Raw genomic sequence first — 21,750 nt, 5'->3', positions numbered from 1 at the left:
TGCTGTCTATCTCCAAGTCTTCAGTACAAGAGTCTTGCTTAAAACTTTGTTAACGGCTTTGAACAATGTATCACATAGCAATTCTTACGTCTGCGTTTAACAAGAAGAAAAAAATGGCCAAGGGAATGATGTCCAGCCTTGATAACACACAAGACAGTAAAATAAATTTAGAAAAAAAAAAAATTAGACATGGAAAATAATGCAATTCAAGTTGAATTGTAGCAGTTTACCAAAGGGAAAACTGTGACAGACATCAAAATAAACATCAGACAGTCCAACTGATTTTCTAGACACAAGATTTAAAGGGAAAGCAATAGGACTGTAGGAAATTAGTGAAAATTCTGAAGCTCAGCCTTGGGGGAGATCTTATTTGCATTGATTACCTTGTCACAAAAAGTAGTCTGGAGAAATTTACTGATGACATAAAGTAGGGAGGCCCTATAAAACAGAATGTGGTTAGTATTTCCTACAGGTAGAACTGGAGGATTTTACTGTAGTAATAAAAACAGGTTGAAGTGTCTGAATAGGACAGAAGGTCAATTACACAGGAACTAATAGAAGTTTCTGTTACACACTGAAAAGTCTTCCTATAGAAATAATAGAAGACAAAAATCTGGATAAACTTCCTAAGAAAATAAGAATAGCTATGGTAGGCCAAACCAAAGTTGTGCATTGACCAGTATCCCCTCACTGACAGTGACCAGCAATAAACACCTATGGCAGAGTATAGGAATATGGCAATCATGCATCAATACTTGCTCTAGGTACCTGTGTTAGTTGAAATATCTGTTCTGTAGGTAAAAAAGCATTAACTTCTTTGAATTTTACACTAGTAAAACCTCATGTTGTACTGGAAACCACTTATGGTTGATATGAGCCATGTTTGAGAAAGATAAGTTGAATATGGAAAAAGGGTGGGGGAAACCTATCACCTAGAGGCTAAACCTATCTCACAGAGACTAAAAAGTGTATTTTCTATATCCTAGCAAAATGACAATTAACAAGGAATACCATTGCTACCTATAAAAATATCAGGAGGACAAATATTAGAGCAAAAATTAGAGCAGTGATGTTCTGGAAGAGTCTTCTGAATAGTGGCAGTTGCAGAAAGAAATATCCTCTGTTTAAAATGGAGCTTGAAATTTTTGAAAAGGATAGATTGTATATTTTTCTGTGATGGTTGGAAGCTAGACTCAGGACTTCCTGTCCCATCTAAACACCTACCTAATCAGAATACTTTAGAAGGAGATGAGCTTTCTCAACACTGCATTTTAATTTGTCTTGACTTTCACTGCACAAAAGTACAAAAAGCATGGGCAATATGACAAAAGTTTAGTAATACTGTGTTCAAGGACTCTGTAATGATGAGTTTGAAACAGTATAAGAATTGTACTTACTTCTAACAATCTTCCAGTCTATTCCTGGATCGTAACATTTACATACCCTTGATTTGGAATCCTGTCTTGCTTGTTCACCCACTGGCATTCACCTTGATATTAAAAGGCATCCTCCTGCCTCTCACCCTCATTCCCAGTGCTTGGCCCTGCTGCTTCCCTTGAACACAAAAGGAAACTATTCCTAAGATGGACTACTAAGACTCACAGAAGAAAGTGGGAATCTATGGTCAAAGACAATGACAAGGTGGGATCATCTCTTTCAATTTCACTGTGAAGTTTAGATCAGCCAGGGGCTACTATGAAGCTGCACTCAGAATTAAGAATAATTCTTCAGCGCTTGAGAGATTAATCTACTAACGTCTTCAAAAGTTAAGCTTTAGAGTTCAGCATTCTGTTAATAAAAAACACTGCTCACAATGGCACAGCAGTCAGTCAGACTAGAGCACACTGTTTGCCTCTGTATCTTAAAAGCCATCCCTCTCTCTTGTCTGGCTGAGAAACACATGTTGCTGATCCAGTTAATGAGAGAATTAAACTGTTTCAAATGAACATAGGCTAGTCTTGTTGATTAGCAAGCCTGCAATTTTACCTGTAATATAGCCTAAAAATCAAGGGCCAGAGCAGTTAAATAATTCAGGAATCATAATACATAGATTTCTTGGTGACATGTGCAAACATTTGTAAAAACTATGTTTATATGTCACGTTCAGCAATTAAAAGAAAAAAAAAATCCAACATTTGATTGCAGGCTAGCTTCTAAAGTATTCAGTGGGGATATATCTGCTAACCACTTTATTAAGCCCTAATCTATTGTTATTTAGCCAGGTGTTTATAGCAGAAATGGTATGCAAAATGCCACAATGTATTATTACACTAGGAAGTGACTATTAAAAATGTCATGTTTTAACACCTTTACTCTTCCATAATGTGTTATTGTATTTGAATATACTCATGAGTTTTCCAGTACTGTGACACAACCTAATTTTGTCTTCCAGATATTTGATATTTATAATAATGAATAAGAAAGATACAAGCAAACCTGGTACAGAGTTCACTTTTCATGCTAAAAGCTAGTCTTGTCAACCAATAAAATGATAAAAGCCTGATAGTGGCCTAAAATATGGAACCCCTAGTAACTTAGAATAAATTTTCTGTGTAGCATTTTACATTAATATTATGTCAAATGGTAAAGTGATATGATTTTCCTCTTATTCTGTATCCATTTAAATTCCAACTATGTCTTAATCATCACCTCGGGGAACAGCTACAGTTAAAAGCAAACCATGTATGCATATAAAAGCTGTAGATAATAATTTTTAAATTATATGATACATCAACTTCTAACCCTATTACTTCTTCAAATGCAGCTATTGTTCTCCTGTGAGCAATACAGTAGAAGAAAAACTATTATTGATTTCTAAATCTAGCAGTAGCAGCTTAAGACTGATAACAGGAAGTCCTCTGTGTTTGCTCAGTATCCTTTGTGTATTCCTGGAACAAGTGAAGTAACTGGTAACATCTTACATGTTGGGTTTTTTTATTGGCACTATACATTGGTATTGACATTTTCAGGAATTCCCAGGAATCCTAGTTATAGGAATCATATCCCACTAATACTCCAATAATACTAGCCCTCACAAGCATAAGCAGACTCTTTTCTACAATGCAGGCTAAATTTAAGAACATATGAAGACAGACAAGGCAGCACAAAAAAGAGACATTGGTCAATATCATAAACATATGAACCTATGTTAGTTTACCAGACGTCTAACTGTTCTGAAGACGTTTTGCAGACATTATAACCTAAGATTATTTAAAAGGCAGGCTTGAAGGAATGACAAGTTGTTTCAAAGAGTTGTGTGTGAGGAGCAGCGTAGAAAGAAAACAGGAGTTATATTTTTCTTTCATAGTTTATCAGAGGATGCCAAGCTAAGCCTAGCATTTTTTCCATTCAAAAATGCTATTGTTCTCAAGGGGGTTTCAACACCACTGAAATGGAGACATCTCAACAGACTTGTAATACCACATAAATTGCAAAATTCTGTGAGCAAGGGAGACAATTTGGCAAAGGATCACATAATCAAAGAATGCATTGGAATCCATAACATCTAGCTAGAATAGACCTATGGTCAGAGAATCTGACTTTTTAAAAAAACCTAAACACATGCTTTCATAATTATTTATCTTGGCATGGAGAACACTGAACTGAGCCCATTGTGATTCAAATAATTGATTTCACAGAATCTTAAAAATTTGCTGTCTGATATGCAGACAGATAATTCATCTTCTTCAAGCTTTTCTTGAATGCACTTACTATCCATGCCTCCTATGTCAGGATTCTGAATCCTAGAGGCATATTTCGAGCACAGAGAGAAGAAATGTTCCAGTAAATGTTCCAGTGAAGCAATGAAGCAGCAAATAGGGCCAATCTGGCATTAGTCCAGAAAAAGGGGAAAGAACACGTCTACTATAACCAAATCCACCATTATCTCAACATCAGTAAAAGGAACAAAAGCTAATACACTATTTCACATAAGAAGCAAACAGCATTTTTAATATAGGGAAAGGTGTTCTTTCCTAATGACACTTCCTGTTAATATCTTAAGTACAGAACATGTATTAGTGATTCTCTTCTTAAAAGAAACTCTCTGTGCCACAACTAAAGGGCACTATCCTCCCCTCCTTTCATCTGCCATCACCTCAGGAATATAAAGAACAGAGCAATTAGGAAGGCTAAGAAAGATCCTGTGTCTCAAAAGCACAGCAAGTAGGTAGTTCAGTTGGTCACATACTATCAACAGCTTCTACCTAGTTCACTGGCATTTTAAGACATGACAGTTTCCATCTGGGGCTGCTAAATGGCATGTTGTTGAAGGAGCATCTGTTCCCTCTGATTATAACTGATCTCACCAGTCTCCCTGGAGGCTCCTGCCTACCATATTTCGTATCCTCCTGTTGACCTCATCGAAGCTGACTTTTACTCCCATGGTCTTGTTTCTCAGTAATGTATACTGGCCTGGTCACAAGGGTTCTGCTAACTTACGGGACATGTCTACGACAGCCTAACGTAACACCTGGGGAAGTAAGCAGGGGCCCAGCATGTTCTGCAGTTTTCCCATCCAAAAGGGCTTCACAAACCTCTTGTGTAATTATAGCCTTTTTAAGCTACTTCATTCCATGCTTACCGCATAGACAGTTAGTCTAGAATAGTTTTGCCTGAAAGTGCCCAAAAGAAACTGGTTCCCACTGAAGTTACTGCTGGTCAGCTTCTTATCCATGGCTCCCTTTTCCTATGCAGAAGTTATCGTTCCATTGTGCCAGCACAGCTGTTTGCATGGTTGCATTCTCAGTCACACTTGTGAAATGGTCTGGCATAAAACAAAATTATAGCTATTTTAAGAGTAGATAATTTCTCCAGTGAATAAACATACATAAACAGTGCAATCAATTTAACTCAGAGGAGAATAATGTTTAATGTTTAATGGAGGAAAAGGGAGATGTTCTCTTGAAACTCGTGAAAAACATGAAATATTTCAGAACACTAGGTACAGTTGTGTTTACATCAGTATGTAAATCCAGGAGTTTACTAATACATTTTTAACATCTTTTTGTTTTGAAATATTTATGGAAACTATTACGAAAACACTACCAAAAGATTTATCTATAATGCACTCAAGGATTATTCCCTAAATTGTAGGTAAATTTGATGTTTGAACATATAAATAAATATGAAAGACCTAATTTTCATTTACTTCAAGACACAAAATCACTCATCAGCAGTTATTGTTTCCTACCTGCCCTCAACTTTCATGTCTGCTCCCCTTCCTGTTCTGCACACCCACCCTCTTCCATAGAGGTGGTCATCCCTTCATTTCCTGGCTAAGTGGACACAAATATTGTTTTGACATTTTTGTAAATTAGATGTTTGAAGGAAAAAAATCTGAGCCCCAGTTCTATTTCTACTAAAGTATTCTGCTCTATGGGACTAGCGCATGTAGTCACATCCAGTGTCCCTGACATTCCTCTAGCAAAATAAAAAGGCTTTGAAAGGCAAATTGGTTAATGTGGCTTTAATACAAGTTTGGGGATAAGCTGTAATCCAGCCCTTAGAATGAAAAATTCACATTCTTCTGTGGGAGTTGCCTACATGGTGAAAGCAGAGACTTAACAACACTAAGCTCTCCATTATGAAGCCTATTTGTAATACCAATGACTATTCAGTCTTTCTGACTATATATACTTTTTTTTTTCTTTAAGGTCTTGACAAACTGCTTCGTTTGTGGCATCCCACTATTAATAGTAGGCCTACAGGGAAGCTATCAGGACACCGACATACTGTTGTGAAAATCGTGACAAATGAAAAAGATCAACGTGTCATCAGCCTTTCCTCTGCAAAGGTAACACACTTTCCTTAACTTAAAGGAAATCAATGCTACAAATGCAAGTAGGAATCTGGTTTTGAGTAACTACTTCTGATAGTATCCAGTCCTATTCTTATTGCTTATCAGTTCATTTATTTTAATAAAAAGGTGGAGTTTTAGCTTAAATTTTCCAAATTATTTTATATTGAGAAGCAAGACTAGAATGGAACTACCTGACATTTTCTTTCTCAATGTGACAAAAGAATACTTACAATAGTAGATACTAACACTCTGGTAATTTCCGTATTACTTTGGCAACTGCCATAATTATAACATAACCTGTACCTGAATGCTTCATTCAGTAGCGATCACCTGCAAAAACTTCCTAGAGCTTCATTTACCCTTCTCTAAGCCTGTCAACTTACTAAATCCATAGGCGGAGTTTTTCTTACACTAGTGGCTCTATACATCATGTTCAACTATTGATCTCTTTCTGAAGAGTGTCCTTTACAAGGCTTACTGATCCAAAACATTGTCCATGAACAGGAATGCTAAAAAAATCAATAATAAAATTTCTTCTACCAAATATTGCAAGATACTGCTGGAAATGGCTGGGTTTCCTTTAAATTATTGGTGGAATCATAGCATCAGTAGTTTATATCATTTGTCAAAATGAGACTGTTCAGGAGAGAATAAAAACTTCTAAAAATATGTGCAAAAATAAATGAGAAGCCCCTGAAGGTGTAGTTATGAATGGCGATGGACTTCTTTCAAGGGTCATCCTATGCAATATTTTCAGTATTCAGCAGTAGTAAATATTTTCATTAACATCTCCAATGGTGGACTAGAGAGCATACATACTAAATTAACTAGTTGCCCCAAACCAGTTGCTGCAGGCCCTGGGCAGAAGTATTAGAGTTCAGAATGGTCATTAAAAGTGAAGGTATGATCTGTGGAAAATACCTCCTATAAAGCAATAAGGACCTAATATAGTTAGTCTACTGAGATATCCATCTATCTCAAAGGTTTCCAGCTTTTTATTGGGTTATACAGGAAATATTACTGAGCTATTTATTCTGTCCGTGCTGCTCCTCTGCTGTAATTGCTTACCACTGCTCATTGAGGTGCCAGCAAATACCACATTTTCATGTCTTTAATCCTATTCTTATATAACCTACAGCCTTCTAAAAGTACTACTAGCTGAAAATAAGTTATCAGAAATCTCCCATCTTCACATAATCCTGGAGCCATAACCCTTCCCCCTTCCTCACTCCTATAAATCTATACCTGTCTGTTCTGCAGGTAACTGTACATTTACTACAGGCATACATTATGGTCAAATTAAGGAGTGTTTTAACAGCCTGCAAGCTATACATGCAGGAAAAATTGAGTAAGACATAAGACATGACTTAAGGGGAATGAATGTACATGAAGATATTTATAGAAAAGCAACTAAGAATGAAGCCCCTGGGGCAGTAAATGACTAGAAGATGTCTTGAGGTCCCTTGTGGGTCTTTGTGTAATTCAATATGGTGACTTGGAAGCAAAATCTATTTTACAAGTCTCCAGGTATGTGGACACCTGACCTTAACTAAATGTAGCTGAGTTGTGTCAATGACATCAGTAAGATGTACATGAAAATGAATATGTGAATTTAATTAAAAGCTATGTGTCTTTCAACAGTGCTGTGAGTTACAAGGCAGAAATTACACTTCTCAAAAATAAAAAGAAATAGAGATAAATTCCTAGACTTTCAAAAGTCAGGTAAATCTTGTGGTCATAGTTGAAAACTATATCAAAAAAGAAGTGATCCATCTCAGAGAAGTCTAAAGGACTTTACAAATAAAGTGGCGATCACTCTGTGTCTCAAAGAATTTACAATCTGTAGATGATACATGTTATACACAATAGTGGAGGAAGGTCAGCTGTAACAGGTTTGCTTCCAACCCAGTTAAAACACATTTGTGTTTGTATAGACAAGAACCAGGTATTACACAAAAGTGTGCAACCTCCTAGGGAACTTTTAATGTTACCTTAAATACATAATTTGTTTCCACCTAAAAAACAAAAACCAATTTGCTTTCCAATCTGCCTAGCATAAGAAAAATCAAAATAGTTTACAGAAATGTAAAAATGAGCCAATCCTACACCATGGTTTCACAGCACTGGTGCAAAAAAATAGAAATCACAGGGGATTCGTATTACAGTGGAAGAGCTAGTTTACAAGATTATTAGTTCTAACAGTCTTAATGTCCCAGAGCATGGAAAATAAAGAGTAGAGCCCAGGAGAAGGGGAGGGAGTCATCAGTGCGTTAACGAAGTATTAAAAGAAACATCTCATGCAACACAATGGCCAAGATACAAAACAAATGTCTCTGTGAAGAGAACAGTATGATTGTGCAGACCTGAAATCAAAAACTAAAACTCCATAAAGGAAAAGGGTTGTCTGTTTCTGAAGGGCAAGTGTTCTTCAGAACCAGTAAGTTACTTGTAACTGCATGTTAGATTAAAGGCAATATTGAAGTTATCCAAGAAGTTTCGCAAACCAAACATAAATAAACTATTTTGTATTATGCTCATTTTAAGACCTTCTCTTTAACCATATGTCAAAAGTTGTAAATAGAAATAAGTGAAAGATTTTTAACCAAGGGTCAATATTATATATTGAGGGAGACTGTCCCAGTGCCATAATTTAAATGAGGAAGTACATTGTTGCCTTTTTGTTTTAAGGTCTTTTAGCATATATTTTATTTGCACTGTGTGCAAGCAATTGGTTTGATCACTGCAAGTATTTCAGGTGTTTTCTGCGGCTGCAGTTTTTGCTTCTGAAGTCTGCTTTTAATTTCAATTCTGTGAGTTATTCTTTTTATTATGAAATATGACTACATGACAATTTAACATTTTTGATCTTGTAATATTTTTTAAAAAAAGCAGTCTGTTTGTTTGGAAGTCCAATTTTTGAATATGCCAAGGATCAATTAGACCTACACAATGTTTGTTTTATTCAAGTGATTTTTAAGATGCATGTGCTTTATTTTAGAGGACTATTCTGTTTGCTTTTCATCTGTTGCTGGATGGTCTGACTGGATATCAGTCGACCTCTTCTGACACTGCCCAAGTCTGTTCACATGACTTAACTTTGTGAGTTAGACAGATGATTCCAAAAGTACAGATTACTCAGCAGGCCACTTGTGTCTACAGAGAAGTCCCATGTGTACGTGGTAAGGGAGGGTGGAATGGAGGAAAAGGGTGGAGCAGAGCTCTGAAAGGGTTGGGTGTTACAACATAAGTTTAGGCAGCCCTTAGTAAATGCAGATCTCCAGTATAAAGAGGCTTACTGTCTCAGTCTACTTAAAAACCCCACCTTTCTAAGTAGAAGACTAATCTCTATTTGCAGTGAAGCCATGCTCAATCCCACTAAATGATACATAAACTGAAAGTCTCTAATTCTGTAAATTAGTAATCACATAAACAAAGATTAAAAATACTGCAGAAACTGCATGAGTTACATTCATTCAGCAGAGTGTAGTTTAGCCTTTATTTATTATGATAAACGTACAATCCAATTCCTGAATGAACTGGAGAATTTGACTGGCAATTGTTTTAACATAGGCCTTGCTACACTGTGTGTTGACATTACTTTGCTGAAAAGTAAAATGCAAGTACTGTGTGGATTATTTTCTTTAAATCAGATTCTTATGCACCACAGTCTTCATTATGATAACTCATAATTTCAGGCTGTGTCTAAACTGTGAATTTCAAGAATTCTGTTCAGCACTCCCATCCTGGTGCAAAACTTGGCTGCATCCCCACTTGGCATTAGCATAAGGACCAATGTGCACACCATTCTTTCGCACCCTATATCCCAGCACAGTTATCTCCACTGAAATGAACCTAGGCATGAAAAAAACAGATTTGCAGCACTGTTTGTCCAGGTTCCCATCCAGGTTATCAGGGAGCAAGGACTCTGGGATGAACTGCAGCACACTCTTGTTTCAGTGTACTGTACAGTTCAAATATAACAGTAAAATCTACATGTACCATTGTGGCACTTGACTTGAGTACTCTGGTCAAGGTAAGCTATAGACATTGTACTCTCAGCACTGCCTGCAGTAAAACAAAAAAAATCTGAGGCTCACACATTTGAAATCAATTAGCCTTGTTTCTGTTAGTCCCCCTACATATAAGGTAATCCTAAAGGAAATACTAATTATTTATCTAGTGCTGTAAATTAAGTATAAAAATCAGAAGTACAGCTCTACTATAATAAAATTAAAGTCATCTGGATGATCTTGATATAGATATTCTTCAAGAAACAACGAACAAGATCACTTTGGCCCTCCTTCATTCTTAACCAGTCAAAGTGGTGTTATGCAATCTAATGCACAGACAGCTGGAGGTAAATCCAGGTCTTTCTACAATCTGTTCTAAAACAAGAGCTGGTGCCAAAATCTGAAATGTATATACATGGCTTCTTGGTTTGCAAGGAGAAAAATAGTCACTGCCAGTGCTGAATTAGTCACTAGCTCTCACATCTTTCTAGACTCATGAGATGATGTAAAATGAACATCAGTCAAATACATCCAGTGAAAGAAAAATAATATCAAAGGTTTTCCTTATTCTTCCCTAAATCAGTTCTGCTTGTCAGCATGGGAAACGTCTGCTGTCTGAGCAGTACTGTCTTCTTGCAGCACTTTGGGGTTTTTTGTGGTAGACCTCAATGGATCTGCAGAGAGAGCACACTCTCTTGGGTGTCAAAAATCAGTACTTTATTTGGTTACAGACAAGCCCAGGACACATTGCACTGAAACTTGGAATTCATGTGAATTGTTTTGGCAGACTTCTTTATTTACACTGGGGCATTTTGGCCACTGTGCAGTACAGCTTTCTGGAAAAGAAAATTGAAAAAACCTTCTGTGATATTTAATTTAACTGAAAACAGATTGCCCTGAGTCAGTATTAATAAAACAAACATTATTATGATAACAATTAAGAAACTATTTTAGAATTTGAATTCAAATGATGGTTGCATTAAGAAAATTAAGATTCCTTAAACTAGTCCAGCACATGAGCACTTTGTTTTCTCCAATATTACAATGATTTCTTGATTGAACAAATTATTAGCAAACTGCTGTCAGGCAGCTATTAAAAAACTATGTATATATCAAATTCTCTTATCACAGAAGTTAAACTTACTTTCTTGGTTTTATAACATAGGAGTATCTACAAATTAGGCAGAGCCATAGATTTGTAAATAATTTCTTTATGTCCTTTAGTCATATGAATCGGTATTTCCATTGTAGTGACACTGAGGAAGAAGGGAGGGCACAGGCAGAGTTTGTCATAATTCTGTGCTGCTGGACTGGCTTCAGAATATAATATTCCTGGAAATAAATTTGTTCCTGATCTTCCAGATTGTGAATACCTGAAAGGTAACAGTGTGCATAGGTGCAATTACAGTTGTAGTCCACAGACATGTCTTTTTCTTCAGCTGTTCAGTTAAGTGAATTTACTAGGAGATCTGAAATATCAATGTGATCTACTTGTTCCTAATCACAGGAACATGTTCCAAATCTTCTGTTGCGGTTTCCTACAAACACAGACCATTCTCTGTGTTAAATTATATACCACAGGCCAACAGGAACCACATTCATCACAACTACACTTACAGTGTGTCTGTCTTGACTTATGTTTTTGTTGAAAATATTTCCAAAAAGGAAATACTGTTAAATTTGTCTGGAGGTATTAACTTGTCCTTTGTGTCACTGCACCAAAATAATGACTTAGGTTTTCACATAATACATGTGCTCTTTACTAAAGTGTCAGCATGTTGCAGTCACAGATTGGGTTATTGGCATGAAAGTGAAAGTGTATGCATTTAACTGTAAATACAAATGTATATAACTCTTTGATTGGAATTATTCTGCAGAAGCCACTAACACAGTTTTCAGGAAACATTTTTTCCAAAATGGCTGCAACAGCCTATTCTCTTGATTTATGGCTGTAATTTCATTGATACGTATCATTTGGGAGTTAAAAAAAGAGGAAGGAGTGATGTGTTTCCCACTGTTACAACTATTTTACACGTTTTCTCTTAGGTCTGAGGGAGTACAAAGTAAAATAATATGACTTATTCAACCACTGAAGCAATACCTTTTTTAATGAAGAAAAATACTGACAGAATATGTAAGTCCTTTAAAAAGTGCTACCTTTGGACTTTGAATAATAGCTAAGCAGCATCCTCGGATGCTTCAGGATACATTAGACAGACAATGAACCATGACACGAGTTAGATGTTTCAAGCCAGGCAAGGCAAGACTGTCCTGTATAAAGGTACTTGATCTGCCTGGTTGGACATTGGCACTACAGCATTTTTCTACAAATACCAATACTGTAATTTACTAGAAATTGCTAGCCGCCTTTTTAAAATGGGCCAAATCAGCTGAAGAACTAGTTCTGTGGAGCGTATGATAATATGAGAGCAATCTGTGGGGTAGAGAAATAATGGAAAACTGACCTGACACTCCAGTCTAGACAGAAGAATGCTGCATAGGAAATATCTGTTATGTTTATTTTTTTCCTCTCCTTCATGTCACTCAGCCCTTCGTTACCCCTTCCTCTCTATAGTTAGTTTGTCCATTCTTATTCTCATCTTGCAGTCTGAAGCATTTATTACTTAAGTTTTTCATATTACAGAACTCTTTAAATACATTCAGGAAGCATTGAGTTAAAAAAAAACACTCACAGGGACAGGGGTTATTAAACCTGGAGATGTGGCAGGAAGCAGGTCATTATCTGAAAGATGATCTTGCATTCATAACGCTCTGCGGAAACAAGAAGATTAAGGCCAATGGCAGAGACCAGACCACAGCCCTTGTACTGAAAGGATGTGAAGCAGTGACAACTGCTCTCTCTCACTCAGTGCACAGTGAAGATTCACAACTAGAACAGTGGAGACTACAACTTCATGTCTTGCCTACTTGAGTTGTCAATGGAAGTCAGTAAGCCAAAATTTGCTATACCAGTTGTTCCACCGATTTTACTAGAACACCTCCAGTGGTGGGTTTTGTTGAATTAGACCACTTAAGTGAGTCACATGAGGAAAATCTGAGCCTACAGGCTTCAATGTGTTAAAAACAATCTCAGTTTTGTTTGATGATTGGTTAGGGCTAGGGTAAGAAGTATATTCCCAGCCTTTATATGACTCTACAGTATCATTTGTAAACAACACAAAATCTTTGTTTTAAATCAGTGAAGGGAATGTTCTTCAGTCTCTATATCCTTAAAAGTAATTTCATTTTTGGCAGCTAATACCGAAAGAGCGATACACACATTTACACGTGGTAGGAGAGTAGTGCAACAAACAGGGTGATTTCTCACATTTACATTCTGGGGCATGGCAGAGTTTCATTACGTTCATAATTTCTTCAAAATATGATGCAGCCAACTTGATGCAAGCACATAAATACTTCCTTGCTGAAATTTGCCCATACTAAATTAACTCTGTTATATATATGTTAGTTTTATTCTTACAGAACCCAAGGGCAGATTTTTAGTGTTTCAGGGAGGATAAAGGAAGGTAAGATATGTTATTATTTTTGGTATTTTCTGACTTTTGGAAATTTACTCAAACCTTTATGTTATCAGTCTCCAGTCCTCTCTCTCCAGATCTGCTTAATGGCACACCGGCTGTGCGATATCCCAGTGGGAAGTCATAAATGTCTTTTGCCTGTCTGGAACTAAGCAGGTGATTGTCTCAATGCCTGTGTAGGTTAGTGTGGATGTTTATCTAACCAATTTTGAACGCACATGACATTGTTTTAAGGATATATTTATAATACAGTCATTCGTCTTCCCGAAAAATGAAAGCAGATGAGCTGGAAGCACAATTTTTAATTTATGTCAAACCATTGCTAATCTCAGCTGTTACTGGAATGTACTGTATATCAACAATATTAAATTTAATCTAGATAATTTGAAAAAGAGGCATTTGGGAAATCTGCTCCAGTCATCCTTCACAGAAATTATGTGGCCACATCCATATCAGATAGATTTTTCGTATACTGCTTTGAAAGTCAAAGTTAATCCTTCCCTTGCTGCGGTGCTTTTATTCTCTCTGGTTTATTTTCTCCTCCCAGACACTAAGAATTTTATTCTCCTTTTACATTGCATAATCCTTCAAGAACATTGAATATTATTCTTTGTACTTTTCATGTATCTTACCCAATTTTCTGATATATTCTGTCCCATTTTCCATTATTCAAATTACTACTCTTGGGTAGTCTGCAAAAAAACCCTATGAAATCAGCCTACAGAAGAGAAGAATCAAGGGAGATCTCATCAATGTATATAAATATCAGAAAGGAAGGTGTAAATAAGATGGTGCCAGGCTCTTTTCAGTGGTGCCCAGTGACAGGACCAGAGGCAATGAAAACTGAAACATGGGAGGTTCTGTCTGAACATCAGGAAACACTTCTTCTACTGTGAGGGAGACCAAGCACTGGCACAGGTTGTCCAGAGAGGTTGTGGAGTCTCCATCTTTGGAGATATTCCAAATCCATCTGGACATGGTCCTGGGCAACCTGCTCTAGGCAGCCCCACTTGAACAGTGGTGTTAGACAAGATGATGTCCAGAGGTCCCTTCCAACCTCATCAATTCTGTGATTCTGTGATTCTGTGAAAAAGTAAAAGGGATTAGAACTAATTTTAAATATACTTTTTCAGCTCATACCTATATTTTCCTTCCCTAGTTCTTAGACTTATATGGTGTACAATAAACATGCATGCTTACAACCAGCATGCTGCTGGAGTGTTTGAGGAAAATATCTGTCCTAGCTATGGTTGTATCTTTGCAAAATGATGTTCTGTTTCTCAGTATATCTGAGAATGCACAAATTTCCTTCATGAATGGATTGTCTTCATGTATTCTCAGCATATATGAAGGAAATTATCCATTAATGTTCTGTTTCTGGGCAAGTATTTGGTGGTTAAAGTATTAAATAATCTGTATTTGCTGCAGAAGGAAAGAGAGTGAGATCTATATTCAGCCTGTGCTGATTTCTATAGTTCTTCTACCAGAAAACTGAGATCTAGGGTTTAAGCTATATTAAAAATAAATTTCCAGACCTGTAGTTTTCTGGTTGCTTATTTTAATTTGAAGGGATTATCTTTTGGCAGGGGGCAGAGGGGGTGTCAGCAAATCCTGGGCTTCTTTAGTTCTTTTCTATCTCAGTAATTACAGACAGAAAGGGGCAGAAGAGGATTCACTTCTTCCAAAGTCATAGCGTGTTTCCACAGTGGCCTCCTCATAACAACCCAGCAGGAGATAAGTGTTCCTAAGCCTGAACTATATTGTACTGAGAACATGTAAAATATTTATTGACCAATTTTGTCTTGCCCTGTTTCTCATCTTTGTTGTCTCCCTCTGCTGTTCCCATTTCAGTTGGTAAGATGAATCTTTTGCTCTTTGTCTGTCTCTCTGTGTGTATTAAGAAAAATAGAAGAGAGGGGTGTTGCTGTTTTTACATGCTCATAAAACATAGCCTTTAGACCAGATGGAAAAGATAGTTCAGGCTTTTTTCTATGTTCTGATTTTTAGGGCTTGAAGGAAGGTGGTGCTTGAGAGAAAAGTGTTTATGTATGCAAATATATACATTTATATTTTTAAGGGATCTCAGAAAGCTTTGGCAAGAACTCCCACTAAATTCTGGAGGGATTTGGTTCCCAATTTTGCTTAGTATCTGTGGAAATTCCATCTGTAATTATGAGGGTTTGCCATTGGGTTGAAAAATGAAAGACACAAGAAGAGCACCCCAGAACAGAGGGAACTGATCCAGACTGTGGTCCTGGAGAGGATAACAGAGTAGTTTGATAAAGCTGTTGCAGCTGATATAGGAAGGAGACACAGTGTGCATTCCTCAAATGCCCCTCTGTGCCTGTTACTGACTGTATGAAGGAGGCTGGCCACAACGTGGGCACACAGGCAAGAATCCCTGCTCTGCTAACTCTTAAAAAAAAGAGACCCACTATGGGTCAAGGCCAGTTCTGCTAGCACCCAACTGAACCAACCAATTCATTAATGTAAGGCAGTGTTGCAGATATAATGTTGCTGAAAGTATATCTCAGCTTTTCCTGTAAGGTGGAAACAGCAGGAAGAAGGAAAGAAGTTGTTTCCAAAAGCACTTGAGGCTTGCGAAGTCTTGAAGAGACTTGAAGTCTCTTTGCACTCCTTCTCCTCCTTGATATGTTTTGTTTGCTTGTATATAGTCTGTATTCTGTGATTTCAGAAGACATAGTGTAGAAGCATTTTGCCATAAAGAATATGTTTTCAGAGGGCTTCAGGGATTCCTGGCATTTGTCAGGCTGCTGTGGGAAGTTCTTCAATAAATAAGTAGAACTGTAAAGTTACTATTAACAAAACGTTCCTAAGGCAACTCCCCCCAGTCACCTCCTCATTTCTAAATACGCATGCCTTTTGTGGCCACTCTTCGTGCGTCATGTGTGCTGATGTAGATGAACAGCAGTGGCATTATATCTTGCGGCCACTCTGGTGACGCCTTGTGTGGGAGTTACTCATGCAGAACAGTGGTTTACATGATCTCCCCATCCCTGCCCATGGGCTGGGAAAGGAAGAAGGCCGGAAGGAAGGGAAGAGATTTGTGAATGCTGTGGTTTGTTCAGGTTTTTGCTGTCACTTTAAGTGACTGTAATTTCTTAATGTGGTACTGGCATTAATAGCTGAACAAGCAGCAAGAACTAGTGCAAGAGGCTCTTACTTATATTCACTTGTGCTGTAAAATCATCTTCTCTTATTGCTTTGATAAAATGTCAAATTTATGTTGCGGTTGTTGACGAATTTAACTTGAATTGTCCATGAGATTATTAGAATTGTCTGTCTTCAGTCTTGTCTTGCATAATTTCACTAACTTTGTAACAGATCTGGGTGATGTTTATGGAAAGGTCATTATATCACTGTTCAGTGACTTACTCTTTTCAGCTGACTAGAGTATCTAGAAGATACCTACTTCTGATTAATCTTCAGCTCTTACAGCTGTTTTTACATGCTGTAATTGTGACTGTGCCAGAATTGATCTACCTGCAACCTTGCCCTAACTTTCTTGACTTTCAACACCAATTCTTCTTTCTATTTTTCCATGTCTACTGTCAGCTGGATGAATAGTCTAATCATTTTTTTCTATTCAACTGAATTTCCTTTTTCAAGCCTTCTCACTGCCTATTTCTCTTTTTGTATGCTTTAGAAATTGTATGTCTGATTAAACTCCTGAAATGTAATCAGAAGTCTATCAGAGGAATATGATGGACATGGTTCTTCTGACTCAGTACTGTCTCAGAGAAAATTTAGTCTCAGTAAGAAGTTCTTTAGAGCCTTTTCCTTTTGAGTTTTCCTGAAAACAAAGTATTCAGGAGAAATTTTCTTCTACTTAAAATTCTGAAGCACTCATGTATAAATTTCTCTCTGGTGCCAAAGGTGATCTGTTTAAACACTGATTGATGTATCTGTTTCTTTTCCTCCCTTCCTTTTCAGAACTCTGCTGGATCCACTGTAACTTCCTTTAAAATCAGGTTACTGATGGAAATTCCAATAATCTCAAAATGTGTGTGTCTCCCTGAATAATTTCCACCCATTACTGTGTCCCTTACTTTTATTCTGCATACAGTGAACAGTCTCCTATTTGTTTTTTCTGGCAATGGCGTTTTTTCTATGCTGAGATCGTCTTTCAAGTGAAAAAAAGGGAGATACTTCAACATTTTATAGCATCCAGAGTAACAAACATTCATTCTCAAATGTATAGTGTGTGCCTTTGGAAGAAATCATTCCTGGCAATTGCAATCAACTTTTCATAACAAGAACATATGCACAGGTGAAGACTTCCTCATTATCAAAAGCATTTTTAAGGACATAACATACTGCCTATAAATTATAATGGGCACATGCTCTGTTCAACAGAAAAATAAATAGATTTCAAAATAAAGAACAGAATAGGCTATGGTGAGGAAAACTGAAATAGGCAAAACTTGTGGGTTATGTTTCAGACTATGATTTGCTCTGTGTCATTTGGGAAACCACTTATTTTCTCTGTTTATAGGTGTAAAATAAAATTTTTTCATGAAGTAAGCTTAAGCTTTTATGTGATCAAATGGACAGACACAAGTGGTACTCTGCAGAGATAAAATTATCTAATCCCAAATTTGCAGAGAAAGTAGTTCTCAGGGCTGTTTTAGGTTTTCAAAGGTCTTTGTTTTAAAAGGTGAGTGACATTACTGAACTAAATTTTTTGAGTTTTCAGCAGTGAATTTAATTGTAGCTGTTTTCTTTACGAGGTTGACAGGTTGTTCTTGTTTTTTCCTCAGAATTCTTCCTGTCAGATTTCTAGCTTGGTGTTAGGCAAGATGAGCTAAAAGCAATTACTTTGCAAATCAAATGTCTTTAATGATAATTTAATCCATCTTTCTTCTACCAGTCACCAGCATTTCTAGGTCAGTAGCACCTTGACTGTGCTGAATCTGAGTTACGCATCAGACAGTAGTTTCTAGCACTTCTGACTGGCTGTAAGTCATTTCCTGGGGCATAACTTGTTAATGGCCTTAGCAAGTAGCTTATGTCATTAAAACTTTTATGAAATTAGATGAAAGTGATGAACAGAGCTCTACATTCTTTTTTCTGGCTAATCTCTTTTAAGTTTTTCTAAGGTGCCAGTCATTGTGCTATCTAATATATCAGTCAGAAAGAAAAACCAGTAATTTCAAAATGAACTTCCAGTCTCGCTGTCCCAATTCTGTTTGCTTCTTTTTCTGTTACAATGCTCATCTGTTATGGACAGATGCTCAGGCCGGTTTCAAGAGGCTTACTGTATAGTCTTTCCACAATGGGCAAGTTAATGTACCAACACAGCTGCTTTTACCTGTGGGTGAACTAAGTAGGTTTTCAGGAATATAATGCAAGAATCTGAATCCAAGCTGTCTGCTGCAGACATCTTTGGACTTGGACCTACCTTTACGGTAATGTTTGTCACCGTACAGGACATCCTGGGATGAATCAAGAAATGGCAGTGGATTTCCCTGGGATTTTTCCTAGGATTTTTTTTTCCTTAACAGATCTCCCAAAATTATTGCTGTTTCAGAGAAACAGCAGCCCAGTCCCAGTCAGGGCAGACTTGCTGCTTCATGCTTCCTGGACAAGACTTTGAAGTTAGAATTAAGATCACCTAAGAAAAGCCACTGAGATTTCAACTGAGTGACAAAGTTAAGAATAAGAAACAGCTGAGAGAGGAAGACCTCCAAGGACTATAACACAGGAAGCAGAATTATTCATGTGAAATTTCTATCTGAGACGCAGCTCAGTTATCAAATTCAGTTGAATATTTCATGGGTTTGTCCTGATGTGTTTTATGGACTCACTTTATATGGAACATTTCATCCAAAGATTCAATGACTTTTGTTAACACCCACAACACTCCCAGTACTGATTGGAGTGCTGTACCAACATGTGTCTTTGTGTTAAAATCCCCACCTTTTAATAACACAATTGAATGAATACAAGTAAATTGCTCAAATGCCTATATAAAACTCACCACAGTTTTGGCAGCTAAATAAGAATTGCAGGCAGATGTGATGACAGAATAACTTTTAAGAGCATAGTAAGATTATCTTGCAGGGAAATATACCACACTAAAAGTCATGGGATCTGAGAAATTAAATCATGATTTCTTGCAGGATTAAGAGTAGTTTGCATGGGATAGCAGTAAGTTCAACACAGCTTTTGATCAGGCAGGATGAATAAGAGCTGCTAACATAACATTTTTGATGAGTAATTCTAGAGTTCAAAGCAAGTGCTGTGATTTCCGTTAAAACTGAAAGTAAGAAAAAATATATCTGCTATATCTAGTGCTCCTTACAGGATAGTAGCCTGACTGTGATTGGTAGCATTTGCTTATGGAGAGCACAAGAACGATATATGCATAAAAATTATTCTTCTGCAGTGTGTCCTGATCCTGATTTGCTCCAACATCTGCTGTCAGTCAAATATTTCAGGAATTCCTTTATCTGGAACCCTCTGAAATTTATCTTTGTACTGTTGCACACCATTTGATAGTCCAGTTCAAATACAAGCTTTTAAACTGTTGGCATTTATCTGCACATGACTGAAATGTATGACGCAATAGAGTCATCTTGTCATTAAGGAGTAGAACAAATTCTCAGGAGATCCGATTCTGCTGTGGACTTGCCAGGCCAAGATTACAAAACTCAGCCTTTCTGTGCCTTTTATCCTTAATAAAATGGGGATGAAGATACCTTTGATATTTGTCTTGCTTATTTTGGGATGTACCATGCTTAACAATGTGATTTTCATTAGAGGCTATAATATTACTGTCATAGAAACAAAAAATAGTTGAAAATCCAATCATGGTACAGTACTAGATTTTCTCCCCTCTCTCTCCCTCTAGATCCTTAGTGTGTGTGATATAGAGGCCCTTTCACTGCTGCGGGTCTTCCATGATAATCAAGGGAGTCCTGGAGAGATGGAGACCTTTGCCATGGTATTTGACAATGATCATGGCACACTTATCACCAATATGGTACTGCAGTTGATGCGTGCATGCTCCTCCTAGAATGCTATTTCCTTTATGGTTACATACAACTGAAGTTGAGTACAGGAATAAGGTATATGAGATGTACAGAATACTGGGATGTAAGAGTATTTGCACATGAAGACCATTTTAAAGTGGGTCTTGTTACATATCGTGCTAATTTCAATATAGAAATATGCATGAAAATATGCAGCATGGGAATTAACAGCAGGAACCAGAGGAAATAAATAGATAGATGGCTATAAGCTCTTCAGGAGGGATAGGCAAGGAAGGAGAGGCGGTGGGGTGGCTCTGTATGTTAGGGAGTGTTTTGATTGTATAGAGCTCAATGATTGTGATGACAAGGTTGAGTGCTTATGGGTAAGGATGAGGGGGAAGGCTAACAAGGCAGATATCCTGCTGGGTGTCTGTTACAGACCACCCAACCAGCATGAAGAAGCCGATGAAGCGTTCTACAAGCGACTGGCAGAAGTCTCACAATTGCAAGCCCTTGTTCTTGTGGGGGACTTCAACTTACCAGACGTCTGCTGGAAGTATAACACAGCAGAGAGGAAACAGTGCTGGAGGTTCCTGGAGTGTGTGGAGGATAACTTCCTGACATAGCTGGTAAGTGAGCCTACCAGGGGAGCTGCCCTGCTTGACCTGCTGTTTACAAACAGAGAGGGTCTGGTGGGAGAAGCGAAGGTCGGAGGCCGTCTTGGGCTTAGCGACCATGAAATGATAGAGTTGTCAGGTTTTGGCGAAGTAAGGAGGGGGGTCAGCAAAACCACTGCCATGGACTTCCAGAGGGCAGACTTCAGCCTGTTCAGGACACTGGTTGAGAGGGTCCCTTGGGAGATGGTCCTGAAGGCCAAAGGGGTCCAGGAAGGCTGGGCCTTCTTCAAGAAGGAAATCTTAAAGGCACAGGAGCAGGCAGTCCCCATGTGCTGTAAGAAGAGCCGGCGGGGAAGACGACCGGCCTGGCTGAACAAGGAGGTTTTGCTGAGACTCAGGGAAAAAAGGAAAGTTTATCACCTTTGGAAGAAGGGGCAGGCAACTGAAGAAGAGTACAAGGGTCTCGTTAGGTCATGCAGAGAGGGAATTAGAAAGGCAAAAGCACAGCTAGAGCTCAATCTGGCCACAGTTGTAAGGGATAACAAAAAATGTTTCTACAAATACATTAACAACAAAAAGAGAGCCAAGGAAAATCTCCATTCTTTACTGGATGCGGGAGGGAACATTGTCAACAAGGATGAGGAAAAGGCTGAGGTACTTAATGCCTTCTTTGCCTCTGTCTTTAATAGCCAGACCAGGTATCCTTAGGGTGTTCAGCTCCCTGAGCTGGAAGACAGGGATGGAGAGCAAAATAAACTCCCCATGATCCAGGAGGAAGCAGTTAACGAC

General features: G+C 37.7%; 1 protein-coding gene across 1 annotated transcript in view; it reads left to right on the top strand.

Moving 5' to 3' along the window:
• WDR64 (WD repeat domain 64) overlaps positions 1-21,750 on the top strand; it is a 68,797-nt gene that overhangs the window by 27,223 nt on the left and 19,824 nt on the right. Inside the window, 3 exon segments of the mRNA XM_059827864.1 lie at positions 5,655-5,794; positions 15,562-15,666; positions 20,224-20,371. Coding sequence (XP_059683847.1) covers positions 5,655-5,794; positions 15,562-15,666; positions 20,224-20,371 — 393 coding nt within the window.

The sequence above is a fragment of the Gavia stellata genome, chromosome 2 (assembly GCF_030936135.1).
Source record: "Gavia stellata isolate bGavSte3 chromosome 2, bGavSte3.hap2, whole genome shotgun sequence".
Taxonomy (NCBI): domain Eukaryota; kingdom Metazoa; phylum Chordata; class Aves; order Gaviiformes; family Gaviidae; genus Gavia; species Gavia stellata.
This window is presented reverse-complemented; position numbering and strand designations above follow the sequence as displayed.